Source organism: Carex rostrata, chromosome 10, assembly GCF_964058835.1.
Source record: "Carex rostrata chromosome 10, lpCarRost1.2, whole genome shotgun sequence".
Lineage (NCBI taxonomy): Eukaryota > Viridiplantae > Streptophyta > Magnoliopsida > Poales > Cyperaceae > Carex > Carex rostrata.
In genome coordinates this window covers 5909119-5924112 of record NC_135927.1, presented here as the reverse complement: position 1 = coordinate 5924112, position 14994 = coordinate 5909119, and the positions used below count along the sequence as shown (strand labels likewise).

The following is a 14994-nucleotide window of genomic DNA, read 5'->3' as shown; positions in this document are numbered from 1 at the left end:
TAACGGTAAACCGAACCATTTCAAAGGGTCCGGTTAACCGTTAACCGGAAATTTGGTCCGGTTAACGGTTAACCGGTTTGGGTAGAATTAGAAAATGACAATCAAACCGGTTAAGTTTTGAAATTTAATTTAAATTTTGGATAAAAATAAAAAAATCGGTATATATAGGGTCCGGCTAATTTGCTACCGGCCCTTTTTTGTTTTTTTGATGTCCAAACAACAAATCTAAACCGTTAGATGTTTAATCTATATTATAATCTACTTGGAGACCAAATTTTACATTTTTTGGAATTTGTTTACTATTTATTAAGCTGGTTTGAAAACCGCTGATTTCAGTAAATTTCTGCAGCATTGACAAATGACAATCTTGACGATACTGGTAAAGTATTTTCATTTCTTAATTATTTATTGACTATGGATTTAGATAAATGTTGTTTTCATACCATAATATTACAGAGTAAAATCAGTAAAAAATTATATAACAAAATCTTTAATTTGTCATATGTTTGATCGTGTATAATAATTTTTTCTTTTGAAGGGTTGCTTAATTGCAACCAACAATTTAATTAATAAGAAAAGTGCAGTGAAGGCTAAAAGGCCTTCAATAAAATATGATTAACCAATTTTTGTGTGTAATTATCAATGAGGGGTTTTCTCTTATTTCTTCGATTTTTAAACTTTAATAACTTAAAATTTAAATTTTAAATACCAAAATAAAACTGTTAAATTTAATTTATATCAGTTCTCTCTGTATACACATAAAATATTATGATAGTTTAATTTTATTTTGATTGTTATCAAGAACTAGCAAAAATACACTATAGTGGATAATTTTTATATATTGATTTTTCAAATTTTTAATTCATATATAACAAAATTAAAAAAAAGTGTTAATATTGTATGTATACATCAAGAAAATAATAAAGAATATATATAATGGTTTTAATTTGACATATAATTATTAGAATTTTTTCTAATATAAAACATAATATAATAGAGATATGATAGATGCACAAAAAATGAAGGCATTTGAAACCTTTTCAATTATCAATAGTTCAATACAAGCCTGTAAGACAAACTGTAGCAATTACCAGGAAAAAAAGGAAAAATAAGAAAAAGAACAATAAAAATAAGAGAAACACAATTTTAATAATTTACCACAGTGCAGAAAATAGAAATAAATATTCCTAGTAAGACCAATCAAAGCATGTTTGCTTACAGCCTACAACAATTAGACATTTAAGTCCCTCTATTTTTCTCAAATTGTAACCAGACCCTTCAATTAGCTAACAAGAATGTGTTAAGTGAAGAGTACTCCAACAACATAAACAAAAGAGCTTTCTAAAAATATATAGCTCTTTTCATGAATGTAAATGCTTAGTCTTTCTTCTTGCGGTCCACATAGGGGTATTTTTGGTATATGAAAATACTGGAAGTGACAAGAGGTAGGGCCATAAGGCAGTAGATAGAAGGCGGTTTCCCGTCAAAAATAAACTGAAAGAGTGCAGTCACAAGGAGTGCTGATACTATGACAAAACCCTGCATCCGAAATTAATAAATCAAAGTTCTTGGTAAATAATGCAAATTGCACCCTATGTTTAATTCATTTGAAAGAGAAAGCAACATCTACAAATTGCGATTAATACCCAATGTTTTTCTTATTATGAGATATTTGTGGAAATTAATGTTTTAGTACTTCATTGAAATTTCTCAACAAAGTGAAACTGCAGTCTTTACAATTTTGTTATAACTATCTGTTTCATATACAATTTTATAACTATGGTCAATTTCGCCCCTACTTGTAATCAGTACCCCAACTTATAACTATGTATATTTGTATGTTGAATTTTGATTTTGCCTACATGTGCATAAGCTGAGTTGATTGAGTTAATTCAGGGCCCTTTTTTTAATTTGCTTCATGGAACCTTAGTACGATAATAAAAATTATATTACGAAAATAATAATGAAGCACAAAATTAGGTTAACTTGCCTTCCTAACACCTCCAGCATAAGCAGTGACAAGTCCAACAAGAATGCCACCTACAGCATTTGATATAACCGGCACCTGAAAAAGGAGAACCTTCATTTTATAAACACAAGCTGTTCTATATTTTAATTTTGTTTTGAGTAATCACTACCTTGTAAGTTTTGCAGTTTCTTGCCATAGGAAATTCCAGCAAATTTTTCAGAAAAAAATAAAAATAACAAGGAATTACCAGAGTCAAAAGTGTCCATCCATGAAAAAAGCCATATTTTTTAATGGCCTCTCCATCTGGTGAGTGGGCCGTGCTTGCCAACAAGCAAAAGCTGCCTATAAGTGACATCTCCACTGTCATCAAGTATGATGTGTGCTTCTTAACCTGCAATTTAGGTTGCACGAAAACAAAACAAAAATAAAAAATAAAAAAATTTAAAACCTTCGTCTTTCATCTTAATCTTTCAGAGCAATATCCATAGCATATGAATTTTCAAATGCAAATCCAAAAGTAACATCTTTACTGTACTAATACTGCACCAAAGAGATTCAATACTGGCATGCAGTAAAAAAATTAAACTACTCTCTTTGAATCAACATGTATCATATGTCAAAGTAGATTAAAAGATAATCTAACCTGAGAGGCCCACTGGCAGAGAGAAGAGGCCAGGCCAGAAAGAACTGAGGCAACCATAACAGGGACAATTCCATATAACAGTATATTTTCTGAGTGGGCCCCACTTGAGCTTTTATTTGTACTCTCACCGACACTTAGGAGTGTCGCTGCAATTATTAACAAACCCAGTGCTAGTATCTGTTTTCCTGATTGCTTTTGTCTGTAAGTTTTTTAAAATGTGAGATTTGTAAAAAATATTGCTAGTGTCACAAAGTGGATCCTATTCTTTGTATTTAGATAAGAGTGAAGCTATGATACTATGCATATCACAAATTGGTCCGTACTATGGATCAATATCTTTGTTTTTAAAGTTGAAATAGTCGATCTGAACCACTCAAAATGATCTCCATATGAAAATGTACCCGTAGATCAAATTTTGTATTTTCTAGAATTTTTTTACTATTTTTTTAGATGCGCAGAAATCACTTGATCTAAAGAATCTAGACCATTCAAAAGTAGTGCTTTTGTACCTATATAAAATATAGTAAAATAATTCATAAAAATATATAGGTAGAAAATCACTGCTTTTATATAGTCTAGAATCTTTAGATCAAGTGATTTTCTACCCATATATAAAAAAAATAGTGAAAAAATTCTCAAACAATGTAAAATTTGATATGCAATTACATTTTCATACAGTGATTATGTTAAACTATTTAGATCGATTGGACTTTGACCGAAACTTTTTAGTTACCACCCTAATAAATCAAAATTAATTGATTACCATTCAATTGATCAAATTTCAAAACTTACCACCCACGCGTACCCAGTTCGCGCACCAAATTGAATTGGAAAGAAAGACTGGGGATGCGCACCAATTTGGTGCGCATACTGGGTTGTCGCACCACCTAGTTTTAATCCATTCAATCAAAATCTTGTTTTTGACCTTTTCAAATAGCATGACACGTGTAGTGTAACAAGTCTCTATAGAAACCATAGAATGTTGTACCCAAATTATTTTAATTTCCAATCAAACTCTACAAACATGTAAAATGGGTCAAACTCTAACTACTCTCATCTAATTGAAAACATCAAGCACACATGATTGAAAACGAGGAAGACTTTAATTCCTCAAAAGCAGAGAAAAGAAGAAAAATATCAAAGAAATGAGATGACCAACACCTCGTAAGCTAGTGAAAAATATCAAGCTATAACAATTGGTGCGCCAACTGCGCCAACTCATTATGCGCACCAATTGGTGTGCATCCCTAGTCTACACACAACACTGGTGTGCATCCCCCGTCTGCACACTAGTTTAATTTGCTGGGTATGCGTGGGTGGTAATTTTTGAAATCTGATCAATTGAGTAATTTTGATTTATTAGGGTGGTAACTAAAAAAATTTTGGGGACTTTGAAAATGGAGATATTGATCCATCATACGGATCAATATGCGCTATGGATAGTACCATAGCCTCACTCTTGATTGAATTATAAATAAATGAGTAAAGTGGGAAAATTAAGAGAAATTACTGTACCCTAAAATAAGAAAGGTGAAAAAAGCTGTGAATAATAGCTTGGTCTGGTTAAGGATAGAGAAAGTAAGGGAGTCGAGATTCTTGTACGAAATCTGGAGCAAACTGTTTTGCACTGCATATATAGCTGCAGGAAGTGCAGATGCAGTAAGTGAACCCACCAGACTCCACTGCTGGAACAGCTTTTTGAAGGTGCCTTCTTTCACTAATAGAATTACCGCACATACGACCTACAAAAAGTCAAAATCAATTGTTTGCCTTGCAAAACCAGCTTTTAATGTTACATTCAATGTTAATAAATTTCAACTGGTACAGACATTGGTACTCAAAGCAGGAAGTAACTAGAAATCAATCCTGAGTTTGTCAAGTGCAGTAAACTAAAAGTGAAATAGATACTAAATCACTCTAAAGCAAAGTAAGAAGACCAAATTGTCCTCATGCACAATGTTAAAAAGGGCAGTAAGGGTAACAAGTGTCAAAAGTTAAGAGATTCGGTGTCTTTTAAGTAATGAACCTATGGAGCAGCTTTAACTATACTCCACTTAAAGCACTTTATCACTACTTCACTTGCTACATTCACATAATTTCTAAGATTCACTAGTGATTGTAAAATGGTCATTACCAGTACTGGTCCATGTAACTCTTAATTACGGTAAATAAAAATAGTATTAGTAAAATCACCTTTGCAACTTCACATGCTAGAACTAGTGAGGTGACAATTACTTCCCTCCTGTAGAATAAACATTAGTACTTGAAATTGGCGCGTGCAAACAAAAATTTCTTTTCAAATGAACCAAAATGCACTTGTTAGTAGTTAAATTTTGACACGAAGGAACTGGTAACAGTTCAATTTTGCAATTCATTTGACAGGAAGGAACTGGTACCAGTTTAATTTTGCAATTAATTTGACAGGAAAACACTGGTACGAGTTAATTGCTTTCTTGAATAAACCAAAATGCACTTATTAATGGTTCAATTTTGAAATGAAAGCACAGGTACCAGTTCTATTTTGCAATTCATTTGACAGGAAGGCAGTGGTACCAGTAAATTGCTTTCTTGAATAAACCCAAATGCACTTATTAGTAGTTCCATTTTGACAGGAAGGTACTGGTACCAGTTTAATTTTGCAATTCATTTGACATGAAGGCACTGGTACCAGTTAATTGCTTTCTTGAAAGAACCCAAATGCACTTATTAGCAGTTCAGTTTTGACAAAAAGGAACCAGTACAAGTTCAATTTTGCAAGTAAGTTCAAGTTACCCTTGATTCTGTTTTGGGCTTTCTCTTATGGTAAATATGTGTTAGAATAGAAAAGAGAACCTCACGAAGCGCTTGGAGAGGAGAGGCTGAGAACCGTACTGGAGGGTTAAGAGGAGGAGATAAAGCCACACCTTTGGTTTCTCAGAAGTCATGCTGAGAGAGAGAGAGAGAGAGAGAGAGAGAGACGACGACGACGAAGTGCGCCTCGTACCGTCGTCTCCAGTTCTTCTAGAATCATGCGTGGTATAAAGTGCACGGACACGAATATTGAAGTGAAATGCACGGATCGTAAAGCTGATTGGACGGACTCAGTGCTAATTGGACTCGATTGATAATTTTGACGCTGAACCCATCGTCTCCAGTTGGGTATTAGGGAATTCGTTTCCTCTGAGATATCTCAAACTTTGCGTGACGTTATGGAAAATCCCAAACATTTAAATACGTTCTGCACGAATCTCAAAGCCCCCTACATCACCCCGAATAGGCACCGGACACGTCGGTCACGCAAAAGTTGAGATATCTCAGAGAATACGCACCCTATTCAAAAGCAGTATAAACTCTATTGGTAAAGAGTTTAACAGAGTAGTTTTGGTTCATACAGCGCACTAACTATGTGCAGCGATATTTCAATTCTGTAGTCCATGCGCTGCATGAAGCGAATGCGACTCTGTTAAAATCATTACCTCTCTTTTGGGGTTGTTGGACTTGGATCCATTGACGATGCTTGAGAAATGAGAACATAAAAAAGAAGGATTATGATTTTAAAAGTTGGATATTTGAAAAATAATTTATATTTGTATACATTATATATATTAAAAATAATACAATTTGGTCAAGTTGGTGTATATTCTACCATATATAAAATAACTTCATATTATAACGATTTATATGTAACGACTAAGTGGCATCTAATTAAATGTAAAATAACATTCAAATTATATACAAGACGATACACAATAAATGAATAAAGTTAACAGTATTTTTGTAATTTCTTCATATAAAAATTGATTTTCGTATATAATTTCCTATATATCTTAGGTTATTAGGTGACAAAATTTTACACAAATGAAAGGATTTATACTTAAAAAAGTGTGTTCAAATATTATTTACAAATTTAGACAATACAATTTTTGTATGTATAAACTTTTTATCAATTATTAACTCCGTATATATATTTAATTTGTATAAAATTTACATTTATAAACGAAAATATATATATAAAAAAAAAAACATCATGCGCTTTTGTCAGTTGGCAGAACTTTTGTTCCTGATAATTGGTAGCAGTAGCAGCACGATCCCTTTTTAAAAAGGCTAATTAATTACAAGTGTTATAGATTTATGCGACCTCTTTTGTTATTTTTTCTATATATAAAAAAAAGGTTGATGTGAAATCTCAGACATAAAAAAGGGGAATTTAAATTCACGAAATTTCCCCTCTAAAGTTCATAAAATAATATTTACCCTTCCAATTTTTAAAAAAACTCACAAATTTACCCATTTTAATGTTTTTTTAGTATTAAACCTCATTTTAAATTTATAAAGAACCTATTTTACTCTTCATTAAAAAAGTAAAAAAAAATGTATATGTTTTAGAAAAATCTCAGTCTTCTAATTGAATAGTTTCGGAGGGCAAATATGTTATTTCTCTACTTTTGAACAAGTCTATACCTGAATGTCAGTGTATGTGTCAAAACTAGATAAATGAACCACTTAATTACCTCAAAAGCTGATCTATTAGAAGGCTGCTATTTTTCTTAAACACACTACATATTTTTTTTATTATTCTTAATAGAGAGTAAAATAGGTACTTTAAAAATTTGAAACGTGTTTTAATAAAAAATACAATAAAATAATTAAATTTGTGAGTTTTGAAATTTGGAAGGGCAAATATGATATTATGAATGTTAGAGGGGGATATATGTAATTTTGATGTTTTTGAGAGCTATAATGTACCTATTATATCGTAAGCTATTTCTTTACAGACCAATAATTTGTTACCTTGGAACTTCTTTTACAGTACTGACAGTTTCAAAGTTGTAAGTGAAAATCTAGATTGGTTTTGAGAGAACCTAGAAAGAGAAAGAGATTTGACTGAGTTTTCAAATATATTTAAGAGTGAGTCTATGGTACTATGCATATCACGGGTTGTTACTGTGCTACGGCTCTATATTCGAGTTTTCAAATCTTAACGGTCGATCCGAACCGTTCATCTTGTTCTCCATAATAATATGTGTTTGGAGACCAAATTTTACATTTTTTGAAATTTGTTTATTATTTTTTTAGATATTTAGAAAATCACTTGATCTGAAAATTCTGGACCATCCAAAAACAGTGATTTTCAATAAATCTAAAAAAATAGTAAAAAAAATTCAAAAAATGTAAAATTTGGTATCCAAACACATATTAATATGGAGAACAAGATGAACAGTTCGAATCGACCGTTAGGATTTGAAAACTCAAATATAGAGCCGTAGCACGGTGCCAAATCGTAATATGCATAGCACCATAGACTCACTCTATATTTAATTAGACAAAACATAAAGAGAGAGTGCAGTGAAGGGAGAAGAGAGAGAGAAAGAAGTGAAAGAGTTATTTGATTAGAGGTGAGAATTAAAGAAAGGGCAGTATATGAAGATGTACAAAAAACCTAAAATTGTAAGGACTTTTTATACACGGTTCAATAACAAAAATCATATAGAATGAGGGCTGATCATACACGGTCCTACAAAAACCGTGTATAATTTGCAAAAGAGAGCATGAAAAATTTAAAATCCTAATTCACAAGGTTTATATATACACGGTTATTTCAATATAATCGTGTATGACATTTATTTATTTAAATAATACACACACATACATATAAAGAATGAACTAAATATACAAATTTATACATATAAAGATTTACATGTAACATACCGAATCAAATAATATATATATATATAGAGAGAGAGAGAGTGGCTAATATGCATTCAGTTGCATATGGACCGAAGTGCTTACGGTCCAAATTTGATTTTTCAAAATCCAAACGGTCGATCTGAACCGTTCATCTAGGGGTCAAACACTTACACCTCGGGGAAGGAGAAACAGTTCCCCATCTTAACTTAAGGACCGTCCTATGCCAAAGAGACCCAAAACATAAATTTTAAGTGCGGAACATAATACCTGATTCCATGTCGTTTGTCATGTAATAACCAAAACCATAGCAGAGCAAGCCGTCTCCGTGAGCACGAGACAAGTCTTTAATGGCAAGAAGTCCTTCTCGCCTTTTGTCGTCGGGTCGAGGAATAAGTCTTCCAAGACAACAAGGTGTGACTCTTGAAAAATCCTCTCCAAATTTTCCTAATATATTTCTCTTCTCTATTCTTTGATGGTGGAAGAAGAAGAGAAGACACACCAAACTGTATTTTTCTTAAGAGAAAAACATATGTTCAGTTGTGCTTTGGGGACCAATCCTTATATATAATAATCTTTTTGGTTATTTGCGAAATTAAAAAAAGGTATAATGTGTTGTGCATCAAAAACCGTGCTAGCGCATCAAAAGCTGTGCAACTGCATCGATATCCGTGCGGACAGCACAACTCTTCATAAAAACAGATTTCTTAATTGCAAAATTTTAAATCAGTCCATCAATGATTTGATCTTTTCTTAAATTGTTCTACACATTTATGAACTATATCCTAATGAATATATTAATTGTCTATTACCTTATTTGATCACTTTAATTGACAACTATATATGACAGTAAACAATCCATAATTAGATTACATATATGCTCAATGTTGACATTAAATCCAACGAGGTTGGCAATAAATCTAACAGTATGTTCTTATCTTTTTATAAGAGTGTAAAACAACCAAACAATTCACAAATATTGTTGAGATTAATCTCATTTTAACTATGGGCACCATTGATATATTGTGTTACCTAAATCTTGGTGGTATCCATTGTCAAAGGGAGATAAATCTCCCGACCATGGTGAGAGGGTTTAATTAGAAATGAGAAAGATAAGAGTGAAAATGAATTAGATAATGGACTTAATGAGAAAAATGAAGAGGCATGACCTAAATTGGGTTGAAGACGGAAATGTGAAGAGGTGCGCGCGCATAGCAAGGGGGCGTGGCTTGAAGAAATTTTTTTTTTAGCAGGGGTTGGTTTTGGAGAGCGCGATCGTAAACGTTTATTAAATGCAAAACCATATTGGAGATTTAATATAGAGGAAGGTTCAAATGCCTCCATTTTTTGTGCCTCCACTATACTTTCATTTTTTAAAACTTTAAAAACTCAAAATTTAAAACTTAAAAATCAAAATAAAACCGTTGGATATGACCTACGTCATTTTATTTATGCACGTGTAAAAAATTATGACATTTCAATTTTATTTTAATTGTCATCAAGAACTTGTAAAAAATACATTAATATGGATGATTTATAGACGTTGATTTTTGAACTTATTGATTCACATAAAAACAAAATTAAAATGTGATAATTTTTTATGAGCACATAAAGAAAATAACATAGATCACATTTAACGGTTTTATTTTAACTTTTAAGTTTTAAATTTTGAGTTATTAAAGTTTTAAAAAATAGAGGCATGGTGGAGGCACAAAAAATGAAGGCATTTGAACCCTTCTCTTTAATATAATCATACATGGTTTGTTCCATAAAAACAGTGTATGATAGGACAAGATCGTACACGGTTTCTTAATAATAAACTATGTACAAAAATAGGTGCCTTTCGTGCATGGCTGCATTTTAAACGACCATGTGTTTATGGTCAGGGGCGGACGCAGGATTTTTGTCAGGGCGGGGCAATAATCGGATGCAAATAGCTTATCGGGTTCAAACCCAATAGCTTATCGGGTACAATTCAACATAACAAAAAAAATACCAATCAATATAATAAAAATTCTAAATTACTTGAAAAAATCAATAATTCAACATTTATAGGGAATTTGAAATCAACATTTTGGTTCAACTTGGCAGCCTCTGCCTTTGAATTAAAAAAAATAAAAAAAAATAAAAATATTTTGTTTCAACTAATTTTCGCTATTTGGGATCAGCGCCTATTTGGGCTCCGCTAATTTGTTTCGCTCAGAGTTTATATGGGCTCCGCTAATTTGTTTCGCTACAGGGGGACAATTTGAATTCCAGGGAGGGGCAGAGGTCCGAAAAACAGATTTTTAGCACTATTTTTGAAAATCCAGCGGGGGGCAGCTGACCCCCCCTGTGCTGCAGTAGATCCGCCCCTGTTCATGGTTGAGTTAATTTTCACATGAGCACCTCCCTTTATACACTGTTTGTTTGAAATTTTCTCGCATTCTTGTATGATATGTCATGTATGATTAACGTTTTCGTAGTAGCGTACACCTGTCCAACTTCCATTGTATTAATGTTTGGCTTCAAATACTTTTGAATTGTATAAGCTATCTAATCTTTTCTTTTCGAGATGGTCCAAACAATATACACAAAAATGACAAGAAGAATCATGTAAAACTTGAAGCTCCACACTAAGTGTTTATTGGATTACTTTCATGACGAAGAGAGTCATGTAATTAGGTCTTGGTTAAGCTCATGAGCACTTTCATAATTGATTATCAATCTACTCTTACACTTTAGATTACAAATCAGATATAAAATAAGCACACGGTTGATGCTGATTATATATATGCCCATTAATTGTCACCTGTCGGAGACTTTGAGTATAAATATATTTTTACTGGCATTGAGACCAGCAGTCTTTCTGATTCTGGTAGCAAGATCTCTTTTTATGGCCCGCGCAGCAGTAACATATATGGAGATTACTTACATTGCCACATGCATCACGAATGCAAAGCTCCGGGTTGAAAATCTTACTCCGGTTTTCCTCTCCCTTTGTCAGTGTCCCCTGACCTATCGACTCATAACAAATAGAAAAAAAAAAAAAAAAAAAATGAGCTTATATATCATACATCAGTTGAAGCATTGAGATACAAGAGAAGATTTTTTTTGTTACTTCTATATATGTTATATTGGTTTTCAATTATTTCTAGAATGAAGATTACCTTGTGTCAAGCAAAAGATATTACAGAGGAGAAGAAATGCAATGGTAATGCTCAGCTTGGTGTTCATCTTGATTATATCTCAGAATTTACTAATATTTGACGTTTTCAGAAGTAATTTAAATCACTGTTTTTTATACTGATAACAACTGTCTATATTAGGAATATCCTCAAAAAAAGAAACAGAGGTGGCCAGGTAGAGTTCTTATTCTGTACGACGGTTTTAACAGTAAATTCGTATTGTCAGTTTTTTTAACAAATCTCAAATGGATGTAACGAGCTACCGTCTGACCTCAATGTAGCAGAGGATAAGAACTGGGATATATCAGCTGTCATGGGGATAAGAAATAAATTTATAAGATAACAATTAAGTCCAATGGTTTCATTAGAAAATGTCGATTTGTCTTAATTAGACTCTGAAATTATCCAAAAGTAGAAAACGTTCCTTTGTAATTTATTTTTTCAGAAACAACTTTCTGGAAATATGATTTCCAGATTCCTATTCTCAAGAGTTTACAATACAATTAAAAAAGCTTGTTTCCAGATGTCTTTTCTTTTTTAATTCTTTGTCTATTCTCATTTCCTTGGAAACAAACTAGTTCTACACCATTACTTAAACATTCTACTGATATTATTCTTCTATGTGAATTAAGATATTCTAATATTAAGTGTATAAATTTTTAAACTCGTTTGTAGTACAACATTTGGTCATTCAAACAAGTGTATTCAAAGAACTATATCTTTGTGTGTACATCATTTGATTGCAAATTAAGGTTTCTTTGAACAAATTTCAAAATAGGTAACCAATCAACATTTTGTGACCTAACAGAAGTAACATCTGAACTAATTATGAAATGAAGAAATGGAAGCAGAGAAATCTCAAAAACATGTGATACAAACCATTCAAAACACATCCTTTTAGTAATTATCTTCTAACTTAATTAATTCAGCTATGGTTCATCTTTCGTCTTTATTAATTATTAAATTTATCTTTTGTCAATTTTGTCTTTCGTATTATAGTTCTCCAAGGCCTGCCAAAGAGCCGGGCATTAACAATTCAACGATCAATAAAAAAAAAAAAAAAAAAACCCCAACTCGACACGGATTGTATGAACGCCACAGCCCAACTTGACTCGGGTGAGCTCGACTCGGAGACAGCTCGACTCTGGTAGCTCAGCTCAGAAACAAGTTTGTTTCTTGGAAACAACTCTATGGGAAAATGATTTCCAGATGTCTATTCTTCAGAGTTTACAATATAATTTTAGAGAAATGTTATGGTACTTCAAGCCATCATACCAGAGTGCGTTCCCCAAGTAGTTTAATAGAAAAAACCTTCTAATATTGTCTAACTTTCATTTCCATTGCTAATATCCAAACATTTAAAGCTATGTTTATAATATTTTAAAATGTTACTCGCAAGCATATAAACCCCTATTTGAAAGCATTTTTAGATAGTTTTAACTCTCAACTACTTTTGTCTTCAAGGTAAAAAAGAAAATATTTTTAGATAACTTTAAATATTTGGATATTAACATAGGAAATAATGGAAGTTAAATAACATTGGAAGTTTTTTCTGTTAAACTACTTGGGGGGCGTGCTCGGAGATTTTGTTCGGAGTACAATTATCAGGTTCCATAATTTTAACACATCTCGAAATCTTTTAAGAACAGACATCTGAAAATCCGGAAAATGAGAATAGCTTGTTTCCAAGAAAATGAGAATAGACAACGAATACAGTAATGGTGTAGAACTAGCTTGTTTTCTATAATATTCTTGTAAGAATAGACAATCTTTCTGGGAAAAAGATTTACAGAAATTATTCTATTGAGATACCATGACAGATAACATTGTTTTGATAAAATAACATAAAATTCTGTAATGATGTAGAACTAGCATGCATGCACATCCAATTGGTTATATGTAAACCAGATTTTACTCAATTGCACAGACTGTTAAAATATAAATCATGAATAATGACAAATTAATTAATAAGAGCTTACAATGCGATTAAAAAGGATTGTCTATTCTTAAAAGAAACAAGAAAGAAAATAAAAGACAAATTGACCGGACATATGTAAAAGATGGAGAATTTAAACAAAGAATTAAAAAAGAAGAACAAACTAAACTCAATCAATGAAGAGTACTACTTATATTTTAAGTCTTCATAATTAGCAAGGCCAGAACCAAATCGGTGGAGGCAAATGCATAGGTGAATCTTGTGGACAACATGGCTTATAAAAAGTCTGATTTCCTAAGTCAAATCTTCCAAAATTAAGGTTTGGATGAAATTGTTCATCATTATGAAAACAATTCCACATTTGATTAGTAAAGTAAAGGCAATTCCCTTGTATATTATCATGACCAGAACTCGACGTTGTGTAGGAACAATTGGCACCGAAAAACAAAGCATCATCCCCTAAGTTCAAAACACGTCTCGCCGAGCAGCCACGATCTTTAGGTTTAAGTTGAAGCAATTCTACTTCATTTGGTGCGTTATTTTCCAAGCTAACCATTTGTTCATTCTCTATACTCAGCATGATGAGTTCACTGTTCCACTGTAGGAGGTAATTTGTCCACTCCTCAGTAAAGATATAGCCGATTACCTTTCCTTTGGTAGAAGAGTTTGGGATCTTCCAGTAGCATAAATAATCCATTGAAAAAGCATAAAGTTTTCCTTGATGTAAAATGATATCCTGATAAGCCATGTCGGAATTAGCCTTCCAAGTCCAACATGGTGGGCCAAGCTTCGTTGAGACTAAGCACCCCTGGTGGGTCAAGCAAAAAATTAGTAATTCATTGGTGTTATCAGGACTATGACACATAATTGCCTTCTTGGGGTGCTCTTTTTCTATGCCTTTGCCGGGGAGAAGAACATGGGCGCCCGTAAGAGGCTTGATTAGGTGGAGCTGGAGTTGCCGGTCAAGGGTAACAAGCCAACCCTTGTAGGAGCACATCCAGTGGTGTTCACAGAGAGAGGGTATCGGGATCCAGATAGTAAAATAGGAGTCAGTGCTGAGATCATAAAAGGTGAGGTCAGTGCGGTTGATGTTCATATTGGAGTTCTTAGCAGAGATGAGCAGCCAAGGGACGGGTGGGTCACGATGCATCGGAGGGAAGGAAGGGAGGCAGTGACGGATTGTGGAGGCCCAGGAGGTGCACACGGCGGAAAGTCTGATGGAGGTGGTGATATCGATGTGGTCCATGATGGAAAGCACTACGTCAGGTAGAAGGTTAGCCCAAGAGCTAGAAGTCTGGGGGCTCATGGTGTTAACAGACGTCGATCGATATCGTTGTCAACAAATGCAAACATACAAATGCAATTGGTTTGGAATTCAGATCCCTGAAACACCTGGCCGCGTCTCGTTAGATCGATCCGAATGTTTGTTATGCCTCAACACAAATCTTCAAGCGACACTGGGAATCAAAACAAGCCCGAATTCCTTAACCAACTCGATTGAAAAGGGATGGTATATGGACCTTTAAAAATAGAAGAGTTTATATACAGTGCAAAGGAAAATATTTTTTGTCATTTTTCAAATTTGGGGTGCATGGGAGCTATATATGGTTAAATT

The 14994-nt window shown here is 33.0% G+C and overlaps 2 protein-coding genes across 2 annotated transcripts; both read right to left on the bottom strand.

Moving 5' to 3' along the window:
• Positions 1-1130: 1130 nt before the first annotated feature.
• LOC144560670 (Nucleotide-sugar transporter family protein) lies at positions 1131-5626 on the bottom strand. The gene is made up of 7 exons (XM_078309913.1): positions 5445-5626; positions 4806-4854; positions 4128-4354; positions 2613-2811; positions 2217-2360; positions 1991-2065; positions 1131-1539 (listed from the first exon to the last, which is right to left on the bottom strand). Exons 1-7 carry the CDS (start codon positions 5534-5536, stop codon positions 1378-1380), a joined length of 948 nt encoding a protein of 315 aa, XP_078166039.1. The 5' UTR covers positions 5537-5626; the 3' UTR covers positions 1131-1377.
• Positions 5627-13915: 8289 nt separating this feature from the next.
• On the bottom strand, positions 13916-14685 carry LOC144560206 (F-box protein At2g05970-like). The gene is made up of 2 exons (XM_078309382.1): positions 14026-14685; positions 13916-13927 (listed from the first exon to the last, which is right to left on the bottom strand). Exons 1-2 carry the CDS (start codon positions 14683-14685, stop codon positions 13916-13918), a joined length of 672 nt encoding a protein of 223 aa, XP_078165508.1.
• Between the last annotated feature and the right edge of the window lie 309 nt (positions 14686-14994).

Coding starts and splice junctions, on each gene's coding strand:
- LOC144560670 (XM_078309913.1), bottom strand. CDS start 5,536: ATGACTTCTGAGAAACCAAAGGTGTGGCTTTATCTCCTCCTCTTAACC. Junction 4,355..4,805: donor TAGCATGTGAAGTTGCAAAG/GTGATTTTACTA, acceptor GACTTTTTGTAG/GTCGTATGTGCGGTAATTCT. Junction 2,066..2,216: donor GATGGACACTTTTGACTCTG/GTAATTCCTTGT, acceptor CTCCTTTTTCAG/GTGCCGGTTATATCAAATGC.
- LOC144560206 (XM_078309382.1), bottom strand. CDS start 14,685: ATGAGCCCCCAGACTTCTAGCTCTTGGGCTAACCTTCTACCTGACGTA.